Source organism: Scylla paramamosain, chromosome 25, assembly GCF_035594125.1.
Source record: "Scylla paramamosain isolate STU-SP2022 chromosome 25, ASM3559412v1, whole genome shotgun sequence".
Classification (NCBI taxonomy): Eukaryota; Metazoa; Arthropoda; class Malacostraca; order Decapoda; family Portunidae; genus Scylla; species Scylla paramamosain.
The window spans coordinates 7,197,501-7,222,435 of record NC_087175.1 but is presented as its reverse complement, the minus strand read 5'-3'; the positions used below and the strand labels follow the sequence as shown (position 1 = coordinate 7,222,435).

The following is a 24,935-nucleotide window of genomic DNA, read 5'->3' as shown; positions in this document are numbered from 1 at the left end:
TTCCACCTGGTGATCTTCCATGGCATCTTTGAGCCACCATTTTCTCACTTTCATATCCACAACTTTCCAAATGAATCTCCTCACTTGTTCCTGTGTTCTCATTTTTTGACTGGGCTTCTACTCTCAACTCTTCCAGTTTACTTCTGTCTCCTTCATTCATGTCTCTTATCCATATTCCCCACATTCCTTCTACTTTTGCCAATTTTCCTGTTCTTTGTAACACATGTTCTGCTGCTGTTTGTGGCATGAGTCTTATTTTCTTTGGTCTTGTTCCATTTTTATTGTATTTTCCAGTTTTCAACTATCTCCTTTCCTTCCCCCGCTACTTCTATAATTTCCTAAGCCCTTTTCACCTCTTTTTTTCTCTCTAGCTATTTTCATGGGTAGTTCTCTTTTACCCTAAATACCACCACACACATCTTTCTCTGTACCATGTCTCACAAGATTACTTTTTTCTTTATTACTTTAATTAATCACTGTTGCTGCTGCCTTATTATCTCTTCCATATCCACCTTTTGTTATTGTTCTCTCTCTCTTCTTTCCAACTTTTGATTTCCTCTGTCACTAACACTTATTTTCTCAACCTTAATCTCTCTCTCTCTTGTAAAGGTTTCTATAAATCCTCGTTCTCTTCCTTAAGTTTCTTGATTTCTTCACAGTACTTCTTGTTTAAATCCACTATTTTTGGCTCTTCTTCTCTCAGTTCTTTGTTTTCTTTTTCTCTTTCCATCTCCCTCTTCTTCATCTCTGTTATATCATAGGATATGTTTTTCACATTGTCACTACCCACTTCTCTCTTCCTTCCACATCTTTATTATCACTGCTAAGTTACATATTTCTTCTTGTATTTTCATATTTTTCTTCAAATTTTCACACTTGTTTATTTGTGTGAGCTACATGCAGGTCCTCATCCTTGAAACCTTTGAAAACATCTGTCATGCCAACCACCATCTTCCCTGTTGATATCACTGACAATGTTTACCTTTCACTACTCTCCCATTTCATTCTTTTGGCCACTTCCTGATTTACACTTCACTTCCCCCTACACTCACACATAACACAATACCTTATTATGGAGACTGGACTCAAGCTCAGCCCCCCAGTACAACCAGAACCTAGGTACATTCTTGGAGCTACTGGGGATGCATCTGATCAGCTGGGTGGCATGCACACATGCATGTGTGTGTGTGTGTATTTTATGTAAGAGGGCCACTGGCCAAGGGCAATAAAAACTTTTAATGGAAAGAAAGGTTCACTTAATGCCAGTTTCCATAGAGATGTCAGATAGAATAATAAAAAGAAAAAAACAGGATAAGTGTCTTAAAACCTCCCTCTTGAGAGAGTTCAAGTCATAGGAAGGAGGAAATACAGAAGCAGTTAGGGAGTTCCAAAGAGACAAATGATTGAGAATACTCATTAACCCTTTCATTAGAGAGATTTACAGAATAGGTTGAAGACAGTCAGTTAGAGGAGAGGAGTTGATAAAAATGAAAAGCTTTTGATTTTGCCCTGTCTAAAAGAGTGGTATGAGTGGAATCCCCCCATACATGTAAAGCATACTCCATATATAGACAAATAAGGCATGTGTACAGAGTAGCAGCTCGGGGAGGGTGAGAAAAACTGGCATAGACGACACAGAATGCCTAACTCTTTAGAAGCTGTTTTAGCTAGAGTTGAGAAGTGAAGTTTCATGTTTGGATTATAAGTAAAGGACAGACTGATAATGTTTAGTGTAGAAGAGGAAGACAATTGAATGTTATTAAAGAAGAGGGGATAATTGTCTGGAAGGTTGTTTTGAGATGATAGATGGAGGAATTGAGTTTTTGAGGCATTGATCATAACTAAGTTGCTGTGCCTCAATCAGAAATTTTAGAGGGATCAGAAGTCAGGTGTTCTGTGGCTTTCCTGCATAAGCTGTTTACTTCCCAGAGGGTTGGACGTCTTCAAAAAGATGTGAAAAAAGTGCATTGTCATTGGCGTAGGAATGGATAGGACAAGAAGTTTGGTTTAGAAGAACATTGATGAATAATAGGAAGAGATTGGATGACAGGACAGAATGCTGATGAACACCACTGTTAATAGACTTTGGAGAATAACAGTGACCATTACCACAGCAGCAGTAGAATAGTCAGGGAGGAAACTTGAGATTAAGTTACAGAGAGAAGGATAGAAGCTGTAAGAGGTTAGTTTGTAAATCAAAGCTTTGTGCAAGACTGCCTAAGGTTTTTGGTATGTAAGGCAGCAGCAATAGTTTCACCAAAATTCCTAAAAGATTGTGTGTTTTTTTCCTCACATCGGGTATAATGCAGTGCTGTGGCTTTGCACTACTACCATCACATCTAAAACTGTATGTGTATTTTGTTCTCTCTCTCTCTCTCTCTCTCTCTCTCTCTCTCTCTCTCTCTCTCTCTCTCTCTCTCTCTCTCTCTCTCTCTCTCTCTCTCTCTCTCTCTCTCTCTCTCTCTCTCTCTCTCTCTCTCTCTCTCTCTCTCTCTGTGTGTGTGTGTGTGCATTTACCTACTAAGTTGTATTTACTTAGTTGTGACATACAGGGAAAGAGCTATGCTCTTGCTGTCCTGTCTCCATATCTATTTTTATCTAACTTTGTCCTAAATTCATTTATCATATTTTTATCAATGACTTCCCTGTCCAAATCATTCCAGACCTCCACAGTTCTATGTGGGAAACTATTTTCTTAGCATCTCTTCCACAAGCATCTTTTTAAATTCTTCTGTTGTCTTCCCTCAAGTCTCTTGTATACCATATCACCAGGTCTTTCCTATCCAACTTTTCCACTTCAATCTTTTCTCTGCATAGTGTAATCAATGTTAAAACCTAATTTTGACAGTCTTTCTTCATACAGTAGATCCCTCAGACTTGGAGGTAACTTTGTTGCTGCTCTTTGTATCCCTTCCAATTTTCTTGTAGACTTCTTGGTGCTAGGTGACCATATCACAGCTGCATATTGTAATCTTGGGCATATCATGGGCACAATTAATTATTTTTATAATTTCTTCAGATGTTTTAATACTATCCCTTATGTTTCTCAGTAGGTTATGTGTTTCACCTGTAATCACATATATAATTAATTATCATTAATTATATCACTGTGTAACAGGATTTTTGTCCTTGGATATAACAAATGTTATTTTCTATTTGCTTATGCCTAGAAAACATGGGAAAACACGTATATTTATTTCTACCTTTGCTTTTTTGGCCAGGATAATGGTATTTATGAAGTTTACCTATTTTCAATGGGAGAAAGTGGCAAATTTGAACTCTCATTTGCACAAAGTAGAAACAAAATGACATATGATACAAAAGTAGTATTTATTCATACTTGGATTACACAAGTGAGACAATAAAACATTAGGAATGAGTAGCTTTCCACGATTTACACTTATACTGTAGATTACTTTCACGAATCAGTCCCCAAATATAGTTTCCCATTATGTTTCCATTATAAGACCCTTGGTAACAGCATTCAGTCCAGTATATCCTGGTGGAAGTGCTTGCCCTGCTCCTCAGAGTACACCCCCATGTTCTCCTTAAATTTATCAAGATGAGTGTCATGGATATGGATTTTGAGGGACATCCTGCAACCCATCTTGCTGTAGTTTCTCACCAAGGTCTCAACTAGCTGCACATAGTTTTCAGTTTTGTGATTCTCCAAGAAGCCAAGAACCACTGCAACAAAGCTGTTCCATGCTGTTTCCTCCATCCTAGTGAGCTTCTTGGGAAACTCCTTGCACTCCATGACCTTTGTTATTTGTGGACCAACTAATACACCAGCATCTGCTTTTGCCGCAGACAGCTTAGGAAAGAAATCTTGGAGATACTTGAAAGCTGCAGACTCCTTATCTAGAGCTCTGATAAATTGTTTCATAAGGCCCAATTTTAAGTGCATTGGAGAAACAGTACCTTGCTGTGGTCCAACAGTGGCTCCCATGTGACGTTGTTCTTCCCAACAAAAAACTCTTTCCACTGTGGCAAGTCCCCCTTGTGGTAGTGTGCCACAGTGCCCCTGCTGTCTCAAAGGCAAAGATAATAAGGAGATTTGGTAAAGCTGTCTTGGAGACTCATCAAGAAGGCCATCATTTTGAAGTCTCCAGTAACCTCCCAATGATACTCTTCATATTTCAAGGCATCAAGCAAGATTTTGACACTATTATATTCCTCTTTGAGCTGGACAGACTGAGCGAGGGGTTCAGATGGATACATGTTCCCATTATGAAGCAGCACTGCTTTGAGGCTCCTGCACGAGCTGTTGATGAAGAGGTGCCACTCATTGGGATAACAGGCAACTCTAATTGCCTCAAAGAGACCAGTCACATTGTGGAAAAAACAAAGCTCATCCTGACAAGTAAAAAAACTTGAAAAATGCAGATGACACTTTCTCTGACCTGATATTTTCACACTTTCATCTAAAAAATTCCACTGCTTGAGTCTTGACGTCAAAAGCTCGGCATTGGACTTGTGAGACCAAGATCTCTGATCAGGTCATTGACATCATTTTGGTTGGAGTAGTAAGGGTTTCTCTCCTCAGTTGAACCTCGGAAATATGGATCATCGTCATCTTCTGAACTGTTTTTCCTTTAAAAAAACTGCTGCTCTCTCTTTGGAGGAGTGGCTACTGGGGGCTAAGAGCAGTGTGGAACTGGTGCAGTGGATGATGCAAAGTCTGGATGTATGATAGCAAGTTAGTTTCAAAACATTGCTGTCCAGATCAGAAAAAAAACAGTTTAAAGGGAATAATTGTCATTTCCTTTGATTTCTAGATAAAAGCAGTTAGGAAATAACATTTACTGCCCAAAGACAAAAAATATTAAAATTTTGTTACACAGTGAATTATTAGACTAAGGTCTTTTTCTTCTGTTCTTTTGCTGATTCTCTCCTTCCCCGATGAATAATCTCCTATCTCTCTTGTCACTCTTGCCAAATTCTATCTTGCTGCATTTTTTTGCCTTGAATTCCATCTGCCACTTTTGGCTCCACTTCCAGATCTTATTTAGGTGCTGTTGGAGTGCCATGCAATCTTCCTTTTTTTTTATTTTCACAATAATTTTGTGTCATCAGCAAATAATCTAATGTAGCTGGTTATTTCTTCTGGCATATCATTACTTCTGGCAAACATTACTGGTGCCAACACAGAACCCTGTGGAAACCCATTTAAAACTTTCTTCCAGGCTGATCGTTGATCCTTAATTACTGTTCTCACCTCTCTACCTTCCAAGAAGTTCTCCATCCACTTAAGCAGCCCTTCTCGCAATTGTCTGAAAATCTTCAACTTCCATAACAACCTCCTATGTGGCGCTTTGTCAGATGCTTTTTTGAGGTTCAAATAAATACAGTATGCCCATCCATCTCTCTCCTGCACAGTGTCTATAACTCATGAATAGAAACTCAACAGATTTGTAGTACATGATCTTCCTCCTCAAAAACCAAATTGTCTGTCAACACATGGTTTTCTTTCAAATACTTGATCATTTGTCTTTCATAACTCTTTCCCATATCATAGCCACCACACTTGTTAATGACACTGGTCTGTAGTTTGAGGGGTCACCCTTATTTCCTCCTTTGAAAATTGGCACTATATCTGCTCTTTTCCAGTCTATTGGGACCTTTCCCTCTTTTAATGAATGTATTATGACTCAGTGGATCTTTTCAGCCACACCTTTAAAATCCAATTAGATACTTTGTCTGGGCCTATTACCTTCCTTGCATCTTGGTCCTCCATTAACTTCACTTCCTGCACCGTAATGTTTAATTTACTCATCCCTGCACCAACCATCTCTACATCTTCCTGCTCCTGAAAACCACTCTCTCATGTAAAAACCTTCTGGAAACAGTTATTCATCACTTCAGCCATCCTTCCTACCTCTTCATATACCATTCCATCAACTTGTAGTTTATTTATTCCAGCTCTGTTTTTTAACTTCCCATTCACATATTGGTAAGACAATTTTGGTTGGTCTTTGCATTTGTGTGCAATGTTCTTTTCATAATTTATTTTCTACTCCCAGCGTATTAGTACATACTGTATTTCCTACCTTATAGTATGCACTTTCTCCCAAAAAAATGCTCCAAAAAATCATCCAGCGTCTTATACCTTGATGGTTAGGGTTGGGTAAGCCTATGGGCTATGGTTATTGGTACTAAAGTAACACCTAAACACCAATGTTTGATCCCAGAATGAAAGTATATGTGTTTATTTATTATTAGATAATGGTTACAAATTGAAATAGTGCTAAAGATTACTAGATAATGATTACAAACCAAAATAATGCTAAAACATGAAAGCCAATTGTTGTAACTCTGAAGCACATCACTCACTGCCTTACCTTATGTGAATTAAATTTGTGGTAAATTTAGTAAGGTAATGAACAGCTTTATGCTGAAGTCATAGCCATAATTTGTATGAAGAAAGTGGCCTTAGCTGGTTATGATTTGTGTATTTACAACAAAACACAGCTGCGTGCACAACCTTAATATACTCAGGGAGTGTTTTGTTAACCATTTCAAGCCGACAGCTGCTTAGGCTAGGAGCACTGTAACTCTTCAGCCAATAGTGGAACATCTTGAACTCAGAGAAAGACAGAAAGCAACATAAGGTAGTATCATAGTTGTAATTGTTTAGCAATAGTTATAATCAGTGATAAACTGGTATGATATTTTTTGCTCTTCTCGGTTGGTTTGAGCTGCAACTTAGACCAAAGCCTGATTGAGGGGAAGACTATGAAGTTCAGGGAAAAGTGGGGCTTATTTTAATTTTTCTAAATATTCTCTGCCAAATTATAGGTGTGTCATATACTTCAGTGTGTCTTATATAGCAGGAAATATAGTATTCATTCCTCTTTTCCATTTATTTCTTCCACTGGCCACTTCTTTTATTTCTCCTTCATCTACTCCATGCTCTTTCCATTCTTGCCTCCTCACAAATTTTTGTTAAACCAGTCATTTACTCTAAATCCTTTTGTGAATGGCTTTGGCACATACCTCTTTGTTCCTTCATTATACCGTATTTGATGTTTCATGAGATGCACCTTTTCTCCAAAAAAAGGTCTCAGGAAATGAGCCTATGTCCTATGAGGCCAAGGTTCAGCACTGAGGCAGTGGTTGGTGGTAAGTCTACGGCAACAGAGGCTCTAAAATCAAACCCCAGACATCTTCGCACATGTAAACAAAGTGATGATTGGTACTACACCACAAAACAACACTTTCTTTCAAGGTAACAATATATAATAGGTCATACTTACCAGTAATTCACATAGAATGACACCAGTCTGGAAGAATTTCCCTAAGTGACCATGCACCATGCATTGCATGTACCAAAACAAACACGCGGTCAGTTACATGCCGAACCCGGTGACACGGGCAAGCTTCATTGCATCCTTTACAGTGTGATGCCGCTACTCCTTGAGGTAAGACATACTTTCATACAATTAAGATTGCACCTATCTTTTAACATTCTTATGAACAAACTTTATTACCCCTGTAGTCTCTCACAGTCACTGCTGACGCCATATGCCAGGTACATGTTTACAGCTCACAACAGGACTGGTACGTAGGCTACTAGCAAATATTAAAGTTTTTAAATGCAAAATATTGTGATCTAATAATGATCTAAATGCATGTGAGAGTCTTCAAATGTTAGATGAAATCCTTCACTTCATATTCAGAGCTTAAATTGGCTCATTTATCTTTTCTTGCATTTCAACATCTGCCACAACTGGGTGCGTCTTATGAGCCCATGCGTCTCATGAGCCATCAGATACGGTATATCTCAAGCAAACTGTTCTACTTTTCTTTCACTCCCTTTGCTTCTTCAAATTTACCCCAGTCAATCTCCTCAAGATATTTCCTCAGTTCATTGAAATTTGTTTTAATATAATTGTGCCTGCTTTTTCAATAGTCCTCTTTCCTTCCTTTTTCCACATCCTCTTCTATACCAAACTTAAGTAAAATGTGGTCACTCTTCTGTATTGGGGTCCTGTGGTTGAGGTCTTCGGTAATTTCTGGTTCTTTTGTGAACAATAAATCCAATCTTGAGGGTTCTTCATTTGTTCTGAATTTGGTATTTTCCTTCACCCACTGTGTTAGAACATTATCCATTACTATTTTCAGCAACCTGTTTCCCCATTTCCTTTTGTCGACCAGTCCTCCCAACACACCTTACAGTTGAAATAGCCCATTAGGATTATGTTGTTACTCTCTGCAATCAAGCTTTCGATATCTTCACTTGCATCCATTAACATTTTTCCATAATCCCCAGTACTCCATGATTTCATTTTTGGTGAAACATAAACCACTGCATAGTCTCTCCCCCTTCCTCCTCTCCTCTTTATTCCCACCCTCAACACCTCTGTGCTGCCTTCATCATATGTCACCTCATCAACCACTAGGTTCTTCACAAACATCACTCCACTGCCGTATTTACATTTTTGGTTTCTCTTCTATATATTGTACCTTCCACCACCTATGCTGAGATTCTCAAATGTGTCACTTAATTTTTATCCCTATCATATCTGGTTTGCATTCTTCTAAATAATCACTTAACTCTAGTGGTGCAGACATCACCCTATTCACACTTGTGTATGACACTTTTAGTTCTCAGTTCCCTTCTCTGCCACCCTCACACACCACTTCTTTATTCAAGTCTATGACTCTCCAATAAAACTCCTTCTTTGTCTCTGTTCTGGTCACATTTTTCTCTTTGGTTTCATTCAGCAGATTGTTTATCTTAGCTCTGTCTTGTTCATTCATGTCTCTTTTCACCCAGACATTCTTGTATTGATCTATTCTTGCCAGTTTCCATGTCCTGACCAACACTTCTGCCACAGCTCGCAACCTGTATCTTATCTTTAATGGGTGGTGTCCTCCTTCCACATATTTACCAATTCTGTGCACCTCAATTTCTTCATCCACTTACTTCCTTCCTCTTGTATCTCTCCAACTAATTTCTTGGCAGTCTGCCTTTTCAGTTTCTCCCTCCCCTGCTTCTTTGGTGTCACTCTCCTTTAGTCCAAAAGCAATTACACACTTTTTCCTTTCAACTGTGTCCCTTACAAGGCTCTCCTTCTTCATAATTATCTTAACCACAGTGTTTGAGAGAGAGAGAGAGAGAGAGAGAGAGAGAGAGAGAGAGAGAGAGATTTTATTAGTAATATTATTTGTGCTTAGTGTACTCCACACTTATAGGTCTAGGCTTTTTTTTTTTCATATAGGAGGGACACTGGCCAAGGGCAACAAAAATCTATTTAAAAAAAAAAGCCCACTGAGATGCCAGTCCCAGAAAAGAGTCCAAAGTGGTAGTCAAAAATTGAAGGATAAATGTCTTGAAACCTCTCTCTTGAAGGAATTCAAGTCATAGGAAGGTGGAAATACAGAAGCAGCCAGAGTTTACCAGAAAAAGGGATGGATGATTGAGAATACTGATTAACTCATGCATTAGAGGTGGACAGAATATGGGTGAGAGAAAGAAGAAAGTCTTAAGGGAAGGCATGCAGTTAGCAAGATCAGAAAAGCATTTAGCATGAAAATAGCAGTAGAAGACAGCTAGTGATGCAACATTGCAGCAGTGAGAGAGAGGCTGAAGACAGTCAGTTAGAGGAGAGGAGTTGATGAGATGAAAAGCTTTTGATTCCACACTGTCTAGAAGAGCGGTATGAGTGGAACCCCACCCCCAGACGTGAAGCATACTCCATACATGAACGGATAAGGCCCTTGTCTATGAAAAGACATGGAAAAGTGCAGGGTGGTATCATCAGTGTAGGAGTGGATAGGACAAGAAGTTTGGTTTAGAAGGTCATTGATGAATAATAAGAAGAGAGTGGGTGACGAGACAGAACCCTGAGGAACACCACTGTTAATAGATTTAGGAGAAGAACAGTAACCATCTACCACAGCAGCAATAGAACACTCAGAAATGAAACTTGAGATGAAGTTACAGAGAGAAGGATAGAAGCCGTAGGGGGGTAGTTTGGAAACCAAAGCTTTGTGCCAGACTCTATCAAGAGCTTTTGATGTGTCCAAGGCAACAGCAAAAGTTTCACCAAAATTTCTAAAAGAGGATGACCAAGACTCAGTAAGGAAAGCCAGAAGATCACCAGTAGAGTGGCATTGACAGAACCCATACTGGCAATCAGATAGAAGGTTGTGAAGTCATAGATGTTTAAGAATCTTCCTGTTGAGGATAGATTAAAAAACTTTAAATGGGCAGGAAATTAAAGCAATAGGACAGTAGTTTGAGGGATTAGAAAGGTCACCCTTTTTAGGAATAGGCTGAATGTAGGCAAACTTCCAGCAAGAAGGAAAGGTAGATGTTGACAGACAGAGCTGAAAGAGTTTGACTAGGCAAGGTGCAAGCACAGAGGCACAGTTTACGAGAACAATAGGAGGGACCCCACCAAGTCTATAAGCCTTCTGAGGGTTTAGGCCAGTGAGGGCATGGAAAACATCATTGTGAAGAGGTCAGTCACAGGGTGGAGGAGAGGGAGGAACAAGCCCAGAATCATCCAAGGTAGAGCTTTTAACAAAGGTTTGAGCAAAGAGTTCAGCTTTAGAAATAGATGTGATAGCAGTGGTGCCATCTGGTGGAAATAAAGGAGGGAAAGAAGAAGCAGCAAAGTTATTGAGACATTTTTTGCTAGATGCCAGAAGTTACAAGGGGAGTTAGATCTTGAAAGATTTTGACACTTTCTGTTAATGAAGGAGTTTTTTGGCTAGTTGGAGAACAGACTTGGCATGGTTATGGGCAGAAATATAAAGTTCATGAGATTCTGGTGATGGAAGGCTTAAGTACCTCTCTGTCATGTATAGCACGAGAACAATCTGTGTTAAACCAAGATTTGGAAGGTTTAGGTTGAGAAAAAGAGTGAGGAATGTATGCCTCCATGCCAGACACTATCATCTCTGTTGTGCGCTCAGCACACAAAGATGGGTCTCTGAAATGGAAGCAGTAATTATTCCAAGGAAAATCTGCAAAATACCTCCTCAGGTCCCCCCAACAAGCAGAGGCAAAATGCCAGAGGCATCTTCACTTAGGGGGATCCTGAGGAGGGATTGGAGCGATAGGACAAGATACAAATATGAGATTGTGATTGGAGGAGCCCAACGGAGAGGAGAGGGTGACAGCATAAGCAGAAGAGTTAGAGTTCAGGAAAAGGTCAGGAATGTTGGGCGTATCTCCAAGATGGTCAGGAATACGAGTAGAGTGTTGCACCAATTGCTCTAGGTCATGGAGGATAGCAAAGTTGAAGGCTAGTTCACCAGGATGGTCAGTGAAGCCAAAGCTGGTGATGAACATTGAGGTCTCCAGGAATGGATATCTCTGCAAAAGGGAAGAGAGTCAGAATGTGCTCCACTTTGGAAGTTAAGTATTCAAAGAATTTCTTATAGTCTGAGGAGATGGGTGAGAGGTATACAGCACAGATAAATTTAGTTTGAGAGTGACTCTGTAGTCATAGCCAGATGATGGAAAACTCGGAAGATTCTAAAGCGTGGGCACGAGAGCATGTTAAGTCATTGCACACATAAAGCAACATCCAGCTTTGGATTGAAAATGAGGATAGAGAAAGTAGGAGGGAACAGAAAAGGGGCTACTGAGTCAGCTACCTCAGACACCTGAGTTTCAGTGAGGAAAAGATGAGGTTTAGAAGAGGAGAGGTTGTGTTCTACAGATTGTAAATTAGATTTTAGACCACAAATGTTGCAGAAGTTAATGAAAAAGTTAAGGGGGGTGTCAAGACACTCAGGGTCGTCGTCAGAAGGGCAGTCCGACCTGGAGACATTTGTGGTTCCCTCCCTAGATGAGGACTCCGGGGCTGATGTAGGAGTTGCCATGATAATTTTAAAATTTTGAGTGAAGGGTGTGTGTGTTATTAGGTGCTTGTAGTAGGTCTAGGCATCTGCACTTTAACCACATTTGACGTGTGGTAATTAGTAGATACTTTTTTTCAAGAAAAAAGTGCATCTAATGCACTGGTAAATACAACACACAAGAAGATTTTTACATAGTTACACCATTAAATAACAAATGTAAACAAATAACTATCATCATTAGCAGCACCAACATAAACAAATCATCCTGTGCTAGATCTTAAAGCAGCCCTGTGTATTTCTTTGCTCTTGTTGGTATACAAAGCTGGTGTGCAGGACACATGTCCTGCAGCAGAATCACATAAACAGCTCTTGATGATCACAGTAATGATGATGTACACAGATAAATAAGGATCACTTAACTGTACTTGTTTCTTCTTGCAAGCCTTCCCCACTTTTTTTTTCTCACTTCAATGAATTGTCATTAAGACCAAAGCAATTGCACTCTAGGTGAAAACTTGGGTAAAGAGAGAGATGTCAGCCATATTTATTGTTATTATTCATATTGTTGCTCAGGACAACAATATGATAAGAGAGCATGAGGCAGGTGTGATAGGAAGACCATAGTAGTAGGTTCATGTATACTAAAATCCATGATTTGATGACCAAAGATGCATAGAAAAATTTGCCCACAGTGATAGCCAACTTGGCAGATTGCAGCAACCATTGGTGTGGCTTGCTGGCAGAATGGTAGGAAGACAGGAAAATGGGGGGACATTGTCAGCAGCCACTAATACCCAAGAAACCTACACAGAATCCTTGCTGTGGCTTAAAACACTGATATGTCAAGACGTATGTTACCCAAATCTGCAGTATACTGATTCAACCAGTGTAATAAGGAATTAATTTGCTTTTTTTTATCATTATTATTTTTACTGCATAATATGTGAAATGCACAGTGAAAACTTGTGTTATAGCACCCTTACCTGTATACCTAATGTGAATGGCATGGGTGAGTGTTAGATTTAGTTACAGATGAAAAAAAAATTTATCCTCATCAATGATATGTTGAATTATATTTCATAGGTAACAAAGAAAACTACAATATTGGCTTTTCCATTGTACCTGCAAAGGTGGGATAATTTATAATATTAAAGTTGGGTTGACATGGTCTCTTAGAAGTTTACTGGCTGACTTTGAGTAAGTGTATGCTTTATGCAGTCCTCTGGTGTAATGGTTAGCATATTCAGCTCACATCTACAAACATGGAGTTTGGAGGCTAAGGTTAATGGAGAGTTTTACCTCCTTACATAGTATAGTCCCAGTACACAGGGAATAGGTATGATGTGCATATATATATATATATATATATATATATATATATATATATATATATATATATATATATATATATATATATATATATATATATATATATATATATATACACACACACAATACAGTTGTCAATAACAAATATTGTGACAAGTAATGGGTACATTCCTGGAAGTTTTCCTTTTATCTACTTATGATAAAGTATTAAAAAAGGAACCTGTAATTATAGTTCATATAATAAATTTGTCTGTTTTCTCAATCCTGCTCATGCATCAGTAATTAATCTCATCTTGGGTCATATCAAATATTGTATTGTTGCCCATTTCAAAACAACCCTACAGCATTAACGTTGACACCTTCCAGCTGCTGCACAGCTCACAAGGCGTATTGGTCCTGGGACCACCTACCCTGTGCCTCTCAAGTTTGTGGAGCTGCAGGTTAATGCGCGGCCTGTTCCTAACTGCTCCAAAAGTGTATTTAGCTTTTCCAGCAAATCTATATTTTGCACAACCTTGCTGAGGCTTGGGTGTCTGGACGGAGGTGTGAGGCAGAGTCGTGCACTCAACAGCAACAAGGAGCCTCCATTTAGGTGTGTGGAGGGAAGGAATCGTTAGCAGCTTCCTTTCACTGTATTGACTCATCTGCTTCTATCTTGATAAATAATTTTGTGCTGCTGCTTATATGCATAGCCTTTGCTAATTTGTGTTTTCAGTTCTTTCTTTTTTAGTTAAAAGTGTGCATTATGATAGTAGACCATTGAGCAAAACCTTGGCACTAGAAATAATTTTGTTATAGTTGATTATACACAAGTGCAGTTTGTTCATTGTTTACATCTCTTGGTGTACGTGATTCATTATTTAGTCAGAGTCAATCTCTGTGCTGCATGTTCAATATTTGCATGCAAAATGTTATGGTTTATTCATGTAGTTACACAGCCTGTATTCGGTATTAAAAATATCCATGTGGTGATGAAGTCATTATGTAACACTGACATGAAAGGGCACATGCACTCTCTATTTAGATCCAGCACTGGAATCAATTGATAAAGAAGGGAGTCGTTGTGAGAACTTTGAGACCTAGCTTGACCCTGTGAGGGGTAGAGGTACCTTCATATTTAGCACTTGGTCTTTTGCAACACAACTTAATCATCCATACCCAAGCCCCAAGATTTAGAATTCTCTGTAGTTACAATGGATGAAGTTGTTTCTGGGAGCTTTGCAAAAACAACATCTTTGCGAGTGAAAATTAGCACGCTCAGTCCTGTTTTCATTAAGTTATTTCATTACATAGATGGAAAGTTTTAATTCAGTAAAATCTTGATATTAAAAATTTTTCAGGAGAAAGCCAAGTTGTTATACCCAAAAAATCACTATTTCCTGTAGTCATTGCAGAAAGGCTTTTAGTGGACTCAGGTCATTATATCTAATAATCATTATAGCAGTTTCATTATATTAAGGTTTTACTGTAGTTGATCATATGATGAAACTTCTTAAAAGCAAAAACTCAGAGTGACAGTGTCATTAGCTTCACATGTCACCAACTTCATATTTCAGTCCGTGCATATTCATGATATGGTGTTCTTATTACATGTATACTGGTGAGAGTTTTTTGTATGTCTGTCTCTCTGTAGTTACATAGCAGTGTGCATTAGGAGAGATAAACAAGGATGCAAGATAGTCAATAGCTGCTAAAGAAAAGTGGGAAAAAATAACTTCTGACTATGAAAACTCAACACCTAAATAATATAATCCAGAAAGTAACACCCGGGTTGGAATTTAACCCTAGGAGGGCATCAGAGCCACCAGGAGTTCTGACACTAAAACTCCTATTGCCTCACCTTTTGAGTTCCATGTGGCAAGGTGGTTCTGGCACTCTCCGACTAGGATTCTGCTTCAACCAGGGAGTATCACTGTTTGTCTTGATAGTGAACAACCATTCAGAGAGCAGGACATAGCAGACTGCAGCAACTGAGCACGTGCATGAAAGAATTTCAGCAGTGTTTTTCATGCTCCAAATTAATATGTTTCTTGCCCTGAACTATAAATTTTCTAGTCACTGCTCTGAACAATGATATTTTCATTAAGTCTTTTTATGAAATATTGCTGCACAGGAATGCATAGTAATATAGAGTAAGCAGTGATGACTTATAATGATTTAATTTTCTCTAAAAAAAAAATTACCTCTAGTGCTTTATGACAATGTGCAGAAAGATAGGGAACACATAGAAGCTTGTCTGATTGGAGAGGTAGTAGCAAGGCAGATGTTTGATTTGTAAACATAGCTGCCATCTACCAAATTCTTACATGATAAACTCATTGCATGTTAACCACCCATTTTTTTATTTGATACAACCTTTCTGTAATACAACAATTAAGAGGTTTGATTTATATGTGAAATATACATAAATTCAGTGCTGTCACAATCAATGTTTCCTCCAGTATTATCATTTCATAGCCAGATCCTCTTCATTGCTGAGAATCTTGTTACTGACCACATGTAGCTAAATCATGTTTGTGTTCCCACAACCTTCATAAGACTTGAGTATGCTCATATCTGCTTATTTAAAGGAAGGTAACATAATTTTTATGAACAGCAGTCTCAAAGATATGAGCAATAAAGTTCTATTCAGCCTGGTCATATAGCAAATTGGCAATGAATATTGTTATGACATAGTGTGTCGAGGAAAACACTAGATACAGAAGAAGACAAAAGCCATCAAGACTCAATTTGGTGTCATCAAGAGAAGCAGATATTGTTGAAGATATGAACTAAGACCGTCCAGTACGAAAAAGTGACAATGTGATGATAAGGTCTCATACCAAAGAAAAAGAAAAGGAAGGTAGATGGGAAGATTATAGGAATGAAAGATTTAACTATGGTAAGACTAATGTTTGAAGAGATGGACAGGAGTGCCTTTATTACAGCACAAAGCGTGCAAAAGAAGTGGGAAGCATTCATCAGTATACATGAGGAGGGAGTGAGAAGATATGTACCAAAAGTAAATACAAAAAGAAGATATCACAAAGACTGGTATAACAGAAGATGCAAAGCAGCAGGGGAGGAGAGGGAGAAGGCATGGAATAGATGGAGAAGAAAAGTACACAGGAGGCAAAACTACACAACTGCAAGAAATGAAAATGTAAGGGTTATTAGAGAAGAAAGGACAAGTTATGAGGATGGTGTTATGGACAAATGTAAGGAGGAACCAAAGCTATTCTTTACATATGTGAATAGAGAGAAAAAAAAACAAGAAATAAATAGGTTGAATGTAAATGGTCAAATGTGTGTGGATCCGGCTGAAATGGCAGAGATAATGAATAAGAGTTTTCAAACAGTATTCAGAAAAGAGAGGAAATTTGTTGGGGCAGAGTGAGATGAGTGAAGAAATGGGTCTAGGGGAAATCCAAGTGACAGGAAGACCTATGAAACCAGTTAGAGAGACTAGATGTTAGAAAGACCCCAGAACCTGATGAAGTGTCAAGATGGATATTGAAGGAATACAATCAGCAGTTGTTGTGGGTGGTTCACAGTATTACTGAGAGCTTAAATGAAAAGTAGAGTCCTGTTTGAATGGAAGAGGGCAAACATAATTCTCATCTATAAAGGTATTAACAAAGTGCCATTGAATTATGGAACAGTGTTTGTAACAATGTGGTACATAAAGTGTGTGAAAGATTAGTGAAGGATAAATGGATGCAATACCTCAAAGAAAATGAAATGATGATAGAGCAACAATTTTTATTTAGTAAAGGGAGATTGTGTGTTACAAACTTGCTAAGTTTTTATTCAAGAGTGGTGGATATAATACAAGATAAAAATGGATGGGCAGACTGTTTATATTTAGACCTGAAGAAAGCCTTTGATAAAGTGCCACACAGGAGATTGCTGTGGAAGTTGGAGCATGATGGTGGTCTGAGGGGTGGCATGCTGAGATGGATGGAGAATTTTTTGACTGATGGAGAGATGAGAGATCGGGAGTCATCATGCAGGAAAGTTGAAAGTGGTGTACCCCAAGGCTAAGTATTGGCATCAGTCATGTTTGTAGTCTATATAAATTATGACATAGTGTGAATAGATACATCAGTCTTTTTGTGGATGATGCCAAATTGCTGAAAAAAGTTTGAGAGTGAGGAAGATTATGGAGTGTTCCAAGAGGATTTGAACAAGATAATGGAGTAGTCATAAATAGAAAATAGAGTTTAATCCAAAGAAAGAATGCAAGGAGAGTAAAATTATGTGTTGAATGGTGGGAAGTTTGGTAGAGCAGAAGAGGAAAAGGACCTGGGTATTACAGTGAATGGAAATATGACATGGGAAAGACACGTTAGCAAAATTACAGGAGAAACCTATAACTTGTTGAGAAGAATAAGGCTGGCCTTTGCATATATAGATGAAGAGATGATCAGGAAGATGATTATATCATTGATAAGGCATAAACTGGAATATGCATAGTGTGGTCACTCTACAAGAAAAATGATTTAAGGAAGTTGGAGAGTGTTCAGAGAGCAGCAACACAGGTGGTACCAAGTATCAGGGACTTGTCATATTAAGAGAGATTGGTAAGGTAACACCTACCAATATTGGAAAAAAGGAGAGAAAGGGGCAACTTGATTGCAGCATATAAAGTGTTTGAGAAAGTGGAAGAGCTGGACCAGAGTGACTTGATAGTTTGGAATACACAGGATACTAGAGAACATGGAAATATGCTGAAGAAGAGTGCTTGTAGAAGATATGTTAAAAAGTGTAGTTTTCCATATAGAAGAATTGATGTATGGAACATTCTAGATAAGAAGATAGTAAATGCAAGATGGATTCAAAGATAAGTTGGATATTAAAAGATGTGAAGATGGGACAGCACAAGTGTAGCTCTTTTCCCATAAAGCACAACTAGGTAAACACACACCACATAGTGTCATGGTCAGCATGCTTGGCTCACAACCAAGAAGGCCTGGGTTCAAGTCCCAGGTGCAGCAAGGCAAATGGTTGTAACCTGAGGGATTGTGGCCTTGCTGCCCCAGTGTGTTCTACTCAAAAATTGGTCACTAAGAGCTATGAGCTCTTTCCATAGGAGAACAGTTGGCTGGATGACCAGCAGACAACATAGGTGAATAACACACACACACACACACACACACACACACACACACACACACACACACACACACACACACAGAGATAGAGCAGACTTGTTTATACTGTTAGCAGATAACATCAAGAGACCAAAATAAGACTAAGGTTTTATATATTGTTTACAATATATTGTTTACAAATTTATGCAGGAGCTACACAATATTTTACACAATTATTCTATCGCTAGTTAGCAAGAAAGAAAGAAATCAGATAAGTTAGATGAAAAAAATGAGCTAAATTAGTGTTGTGGAAAAGTTTTATAGTGACAGATGTGATTGTAAACAAACTTGTAAGATTATGTAAAAGTAAGTTTGAACAGCAAAGAATCAGAACTTATTGAAAATGTCAAGTTAGAGTGTATGTTGATGTCTTTAAGCCCTACAACATTCACTTGCATCAATGCTGGCTGTCACTCAGCCCCATGCATAACCTTACTGGCAGATATATGTAAAGTGCACTGAAGAGACTGCTCGGCTGGCATTAGCAAAGAAATTGACATATTTCATCTCAAATTTTGATGAGTAAGAGTTTAAATAGCTAGAAGAGTAAAAATGTGACAACTATCAAATAGAAAAGTATTGTGTGTATTGCACTGGGTTTGAAGCTCTCATTGACAAGATTGATATTACTTAATTCAAGTTGCCCTTGTTTGTCAGCTATCCATTTTTGTGGAGATCTCATTTATGTTTTCTAAATAGCAAAAGCCTCCTGGGCACTGCTTGTTTTATATTATCTTTAACAGCTGAGGACATACATGAGGCACAGTTTTGCTGATGAAGCCTACAAATGACGTGAAATACCAGTGCTGAGGAGTCACTATTTCTAAGTGTTGAGAAGCTGAGTTCACTTGAGATGATACAAAAGTAGCTGAATTTCAGCAGGCTGGTTTCATATTTGGCTCACAAATTAAATTACTACCACTCAATTTTATTTTTAGCATGTAAAAACATGCCTATAGAGTACAAGCTTGAGTGAAGTCTAGTCATAATTAACTTTTTTTTATTTGTTAATTCATTTTCTCTGTAAGAGAGACTCAGCCTATGAACAATTAAAAAGACTAAAGAAAAGGCCCACTGTAGGTGTCAGTCCCTAAACAGTATTGTCAAAAGGAATATCCAACATTATGAGAAGCATCTTTAAACCTCCCTCTTGAAAGAGCTCCAGTCATAGGTAGTAGAAAATACAAAAGCAGGCAGGGAATTCCAGTTTACCAATAAAAGGGATGAAAGATTGAGAATACTGTTTAACTTTTGGGATATGAAAGTGGATAGAATAGGGGAGGGAGAAAGTAACAAGACTTTTGCTATGAGGCTACAAGAAGGGGTAAACATGCAGTTTGCAGTATCAGAAGACCAATTAGTGTGAAGATAGTGGTATGTATAGCATAAGAACAGGTTGAGTTAAACCAAGGTTCAAGATGGAAGAAAGGGAAAAATGTACACCTCCATGCCAGACACTATCACCTCTGTTATGCATGCATATACAGAGATGGATCCCTGACTCAGAAGTAGTCATTTCATGGAAAGTCAGAATAGTACTTCCTCAGGTTACTCCCCCCGCCCCATTAGCAGAGGCAAAACAGCAAAGGCACCTCCTCTTTTGAGAAGTAAGAATTTGAGTAATAGGACAAAATACAGAAAAGAGGTTGTGATCAGAGTAGCCCAGTTAAGAAGACAGTGACAATAAACAGGATTAGAGGTTAGGAAAAGATCAAGAATGTTGGGCCTATCTCTAAGATGGTCAGAAATATGAGTATGGTGTTGCACTAATTGCACTAAGTCATGGAGGATAGCAAAATTAAAGGCTAGTTCACAAGGATGGTCAGTGATGGGAGAGGAAAGCCAGAGCCAGTGGTGAAGATTGAAACCTCCATGAAAGGAGATCTCAAAAGGGAAGAGTGTCAGGATGTGCTCCAATTTGGAAGTTAAGATGCCAAAGAATTTTTAATAGTTAAGAGGAGTTTGGTGAAAGGTATATGGCACAGATGAATCTAATTTGAGAGTGACTCCATAGTCAAAGCATGACAGTAGAAATTTCAAAGTATTCAAAAGTGGTGGTACAAAAGCAAGTTAAATTGTTGTTCATGTAGACACAACATCCTCTGGATTAAAAATGAGGATAGAGAAAGTAGGAGAGAACAGAGAAAGGGCTACTGTCAGTTGCCTCAGACACCTGTGTTTTGTTGAGGAAAAGTAAATGAGGTTTAGTAGAGAAGAGAATGGGAATTAGATCTAATTCCCATTCCCAGAACTTATTTAGAAAAGTTAAGGGGGGGGGTGTGTCAAGACTAAAACTTTAGGTAAATATTAGAAGAGTAGTTTAACCTGGAGACATTTGTGATCCTCTCCCCAGACAGGGACTCTGAGGCTGGTATTGAAGTAACTATTTTTCAATTTTAAATTCAAATTATTTTTATTTTATTTCATTTTATTTTATTTTTTTTTTTTTTTGTTGGTGTGTGTGTGTGTGTGTGTGTGTGTGTGTACTTACCTAGTTGTGACATATGGGAGAGGAGCTAAGCTTGTAGTGTCCCGTCTCCATAACTGTTTTTATCCAACTTTTCCTTAAAGTCATGAATACTTGTAGCACACACTATTTCCCCTTCCAGTCCATTCCATGCCTCTATGCTTCTATGATGGAGTGTGTGTGTGTGTGTGTGTAGGAGGGACAGTAGCCAAGGGCAACAAAAATCAAAGATTTTAGGTGTATGTAGTGCTGTGTGAAAGAAAAGTTTAGAGGGCAGGCTGAGTGTTCCCTTATGCTGTGAGACACAAAGAAATGTTCAGGGAGATCACAGCTGAATCAGAGGGAAGCTTACAGCATCCACCTATCTCCTGTTTTCTCCACATGGCATGTACCATTCCATACTTTGTAATCCAACTTATCCATAACCTCAGTATTTGTTTTTTGTGACCATTTATGTTACAAACTGGAATTATAGGAGCCTTTGTCAATTTTTTAGTAATTTCCTGTTCCTCCAGTCCACCCCACCTGAAGTGCATCCAAGAGAGAGTACCAGAGACCACTCCATATTTCAGTGCTCATCTATGCCAGAATATTTTCACATCTCAAGTTTTAGTTACTCCATAACTTCTGGTATCCAGTGATGTTACTGCTGTCATCTTCATTATCATCACTGTTGTGGAAATTAAGATTTAGAAAAAGATTGCAAATGTTTATATCTCTACAGTCTCCTCAGAATTTGTTCTGAATAGATCTAAGTTTTTCAAAACCTAATTTTGTCTTATGAAGAATTTTCTCATATCAGGTTTTCATAATGTCTGTCATTCATTCTGTCAAGCCATTCTTCCAAGGAGTTCCTGGGGTAAGAAGCATCTAAGAGCACTTCCTGTGCTGGGGTCTGCTGGATGATGGATGAATTAAGTTTTCCAATAATGAGAGAGAAGCATTAGTGAAGTTACCATTGTTATCACTAATTGAATGCTAAGGACTTGATCTCAGAGCCATAAATCACTGGAACACTTAAATAAAGATTCCACCACTCAGGCCTTTTACAACTTAAATGCACCGCTCTTGTTAGATTAGTTGTGTTTATATCATTAAACTGCTGATTGACATAATATTGACAGCAGATTGAAATAAAAATGTCATTTTAAGCTGTTTTGATTTGACATCATAATGTTTACAGCTCTTTACTAGTGATTGATTTTAAAGTCTGTAAAGTAATGTGATATAAGTATAATATCACTCCCTTGAATTTACTTATAATATAAACTTATCCCAACTTTAAATTAATCTATTGTATTTATAAAAGAAAAATGATGCAATAGCCACTTGTCTTAATGAAAAAAAAATAAATAAAATCAAGCAATAAAGAAAAATTTCACTATTATATTGATCATCATGTGACAAGTGTGGCAAATATATTTCAGTCAGTATCATCATAGCTGTTCAACTTTCATGATTTATATTGCAAATTTTATGACACTTTTAAAATAGGAGTTAATACCACCTTCCATTTTAAACATTTTATTTAGTTATTAATTTTATTCCTTGAAATGATTGTAATTTGTGACTTTTCTATTTTCAGTTATTTATATATTGATTATATTTATTATGTTTTTATTTGTTTTTGTATCTATTACTTATATATTTGTATATTTGTTTATGTATCTGTTTGTAAATTTATTTTATTTATTTGTTGTTTTATTTTTATCTATTTTATTTTTCTTATTTTTTCCTTTTTTTTAATTTTTTGTTACTTTACATCATTATTATTATTTTTTTAAATTTCAAATCAAATCTTTTGATTTCAGATCTTGATGTGCTCTTTAACCATATACCTATTTTTATAAATCTTTGCTTGCATATTTTATTAGTTTTTCTTTTTGGTTTTTCACAAGTATTGGAAGCTTCTGGTGATGTATGTGTAAAAAAAATAGTGAATAACAGATCAGTACAGTTGTACAAGAGGATATAGTTTTATGTTACTGGTTGAAAAGTATGATTGTGAATGAATTTAGGAAAGTGATGCACTTTTCTGAAAGTTAATATGCATTTGGTATGGTCTGGTTTTGCACTGGTTAGAGGTATAACTTCTGTGATGCTCACTGTGAGGCAGCTTCTTGAAAATAGTAGTAATGTGTAGGATGTGACAAACATCCTACATACTGGATATAAACCCACTAGACCTGAACTTGCAGGACAAAAACTCATCAAAGTTTTGGAATTTGTGGAAATTTATTTGATATGTTAATTTTTTTTTTTTTCTGAAATTTACAAGTGGAAACCTATTTGAAGCATGTACTTGAATATTAGAATAATGCTGTTTGGACTATACATGATAAAACTCATTAGAATGATGCACCTTAAACTATAGAAACATGTGAAAAATTTGAAAGATGCTTTGAAATGTGAACCATCATTGTATTAGTGTATGAGTTTCTCTTTTTTAGAATTGGTAGCCATGGAGATCATGACCAATGACATGGATGTCTAAAAGCTATGTTCCCATGGTGTGTGTGTGTGTGTATACTTTGTTGGCTTCCCTTGACGTCTCCTGCACTCTTCCAAATGGGCCGGAAGGCTGTCTGCAAGCACCATGAGATGTTGTGGAGCGAATGTGTTCCAGAGGTGGTGAAGCGCATCTTGGAGTTTGGCTACCGTTGAACAGTCGTGGCTGCGTAACTCTCGTTTTATTATCGCCCACAAATTTTCAATTGGGTTCAAATCCGGGGAATTAGCAGGCCAGTCTTCGAAGAACGGCACACCGCAGTCCCTGAGCCACTGCTTCACTGACTTAGCAGTATGGCATGGTGCACCGTCCTGCATGAAGGTGGAGGCCTGACACATCTCGAAAGACCCCGGTAGATGGTCACACAGAAGCTCGAGGTAATTCCCCTGATTCATTGTGGTGTTCTTGGGTAACACCACGAGGCTCCCCACCCCATGGTAGGAAAAGCATCCCCATACCATCAACGAATCAGGGAACCTGACGGCAGGAGCAGTGTAGCGGGGGTCAAGGGGATCGCTGCCTGGGCGCCGGTACACGCGACCTTGACTGCTGGCTGTCACTATGAATCTTGACTCGTCGCTCCACAGCACGCCACGCCACTGCTCGATAGTCCAGTCCTTCATCCTGTCACAAAATGCAAGTCTCTTCTCTTGCTGGGCTACAGAAACCACAGGCTTGGGACGCGCTGCATAACTCAGGTACTGGAGGTCGTCGTGGATACGGCGCGATAATGTCCTCACAGACACATTACTCAGCAATCCAAAGTTGTCTTCCCTTATTTTTCTGGCTGATACTCGTGGATTGCATTCAAGTTCAAGGTGTACCACCCTCAGGGTTCGTAGGGAAGTTTTGCGGGTGTTTCCTGGTGGTTTCCTCTTCGCGGGTATTTTGTTGCTGCCCATTTCAGCCATGCGCCTCACGTATCGTTGAACTTGACGGACACTGACACCCGTCTGGTCAGAGATAGCCCGTGTGGAGTGCCCAGCCTTGTGGAGAGATGAGATGGCTACGATGTCATCCCGTGACAACATCTGGTAGCGCACCATTGTGCAGGACAACAGCTAAACAGGAGAGTAACTGCAAGCCAGTGTGGGGGGGTGGCGCGGGAGGACAGCAACAAAACACCCCCCAATCAGAGTGATTGACAGGCGCCTGTCACTTCTTCCCGCCTTGGCAAGCTGCCCAACACCCCGGGTGAGGTGCCAGATGTGTGATAACTGAATTTAAAGCACCCGAGGCCCGCCAAGGAAAGCGCGCGCGTTTTGATCATTGAAACGGACACCGTGGTCTCCCGCGACAATGTTCATGGCAAGCACTGTATATATATATATATATATATATATATATATATATATATATATATATATATATATATACACACACACACACACACACACACAATAGGGTATGCAAAAATTAACATGATTCGTTCCAACATAGCATTCATTATGGCAAATGTGTGTTATGGGAACTGAAGAACCTATGGTAAAAAATTAATTGTTTCCAAGGAACCAGAAAACAATGTAAAAAAATCCAGAATTGAAAAAATAAATTAATAAAAATGAGCACATTTGCACTACTTAATTTGAGATAACACAACAAATATATATAATACCCCCTGAGTGTCATGTCCAGTCTTAAATTCTCACTATCCTGAGTTTCGTGCATTATCACCCCG

At 38.3% G+C, this 24,935-nt stretch overlaps 1 protein-coding gene across 5 annotated transcripts in view; it reads left to right on the top strand.

Moving 5' to 3' along the window:
* The window catches only part of LOC135113190 (intermembrane lipid transfer protein VPS13D-like), a 475,970-nt gene that overhangs the window by 280,505 nt on the left and 170,530 nt on the right, over window positions 1–24,935 (top strand). For 4 of the 5 annotated variants that reach the window (XM_064028315.1, XM_064028317.1, XM_064028314.1 and 1 more), the window contains one exon: window positions 13,516–13,741. The exons of the other annotated variant lie outside the window; for it this stretch is intronic. In XM_064028315.1, the coding sequence (XP_063884385.1) occupies window positions 13,516–13,741 (226 nt within the window). The remainder of the gene's footprint in view (window positions 1–13,515; window positions 13,742–24,935) is intronic. 5 annotated transcript variants of the gene reach the window in all.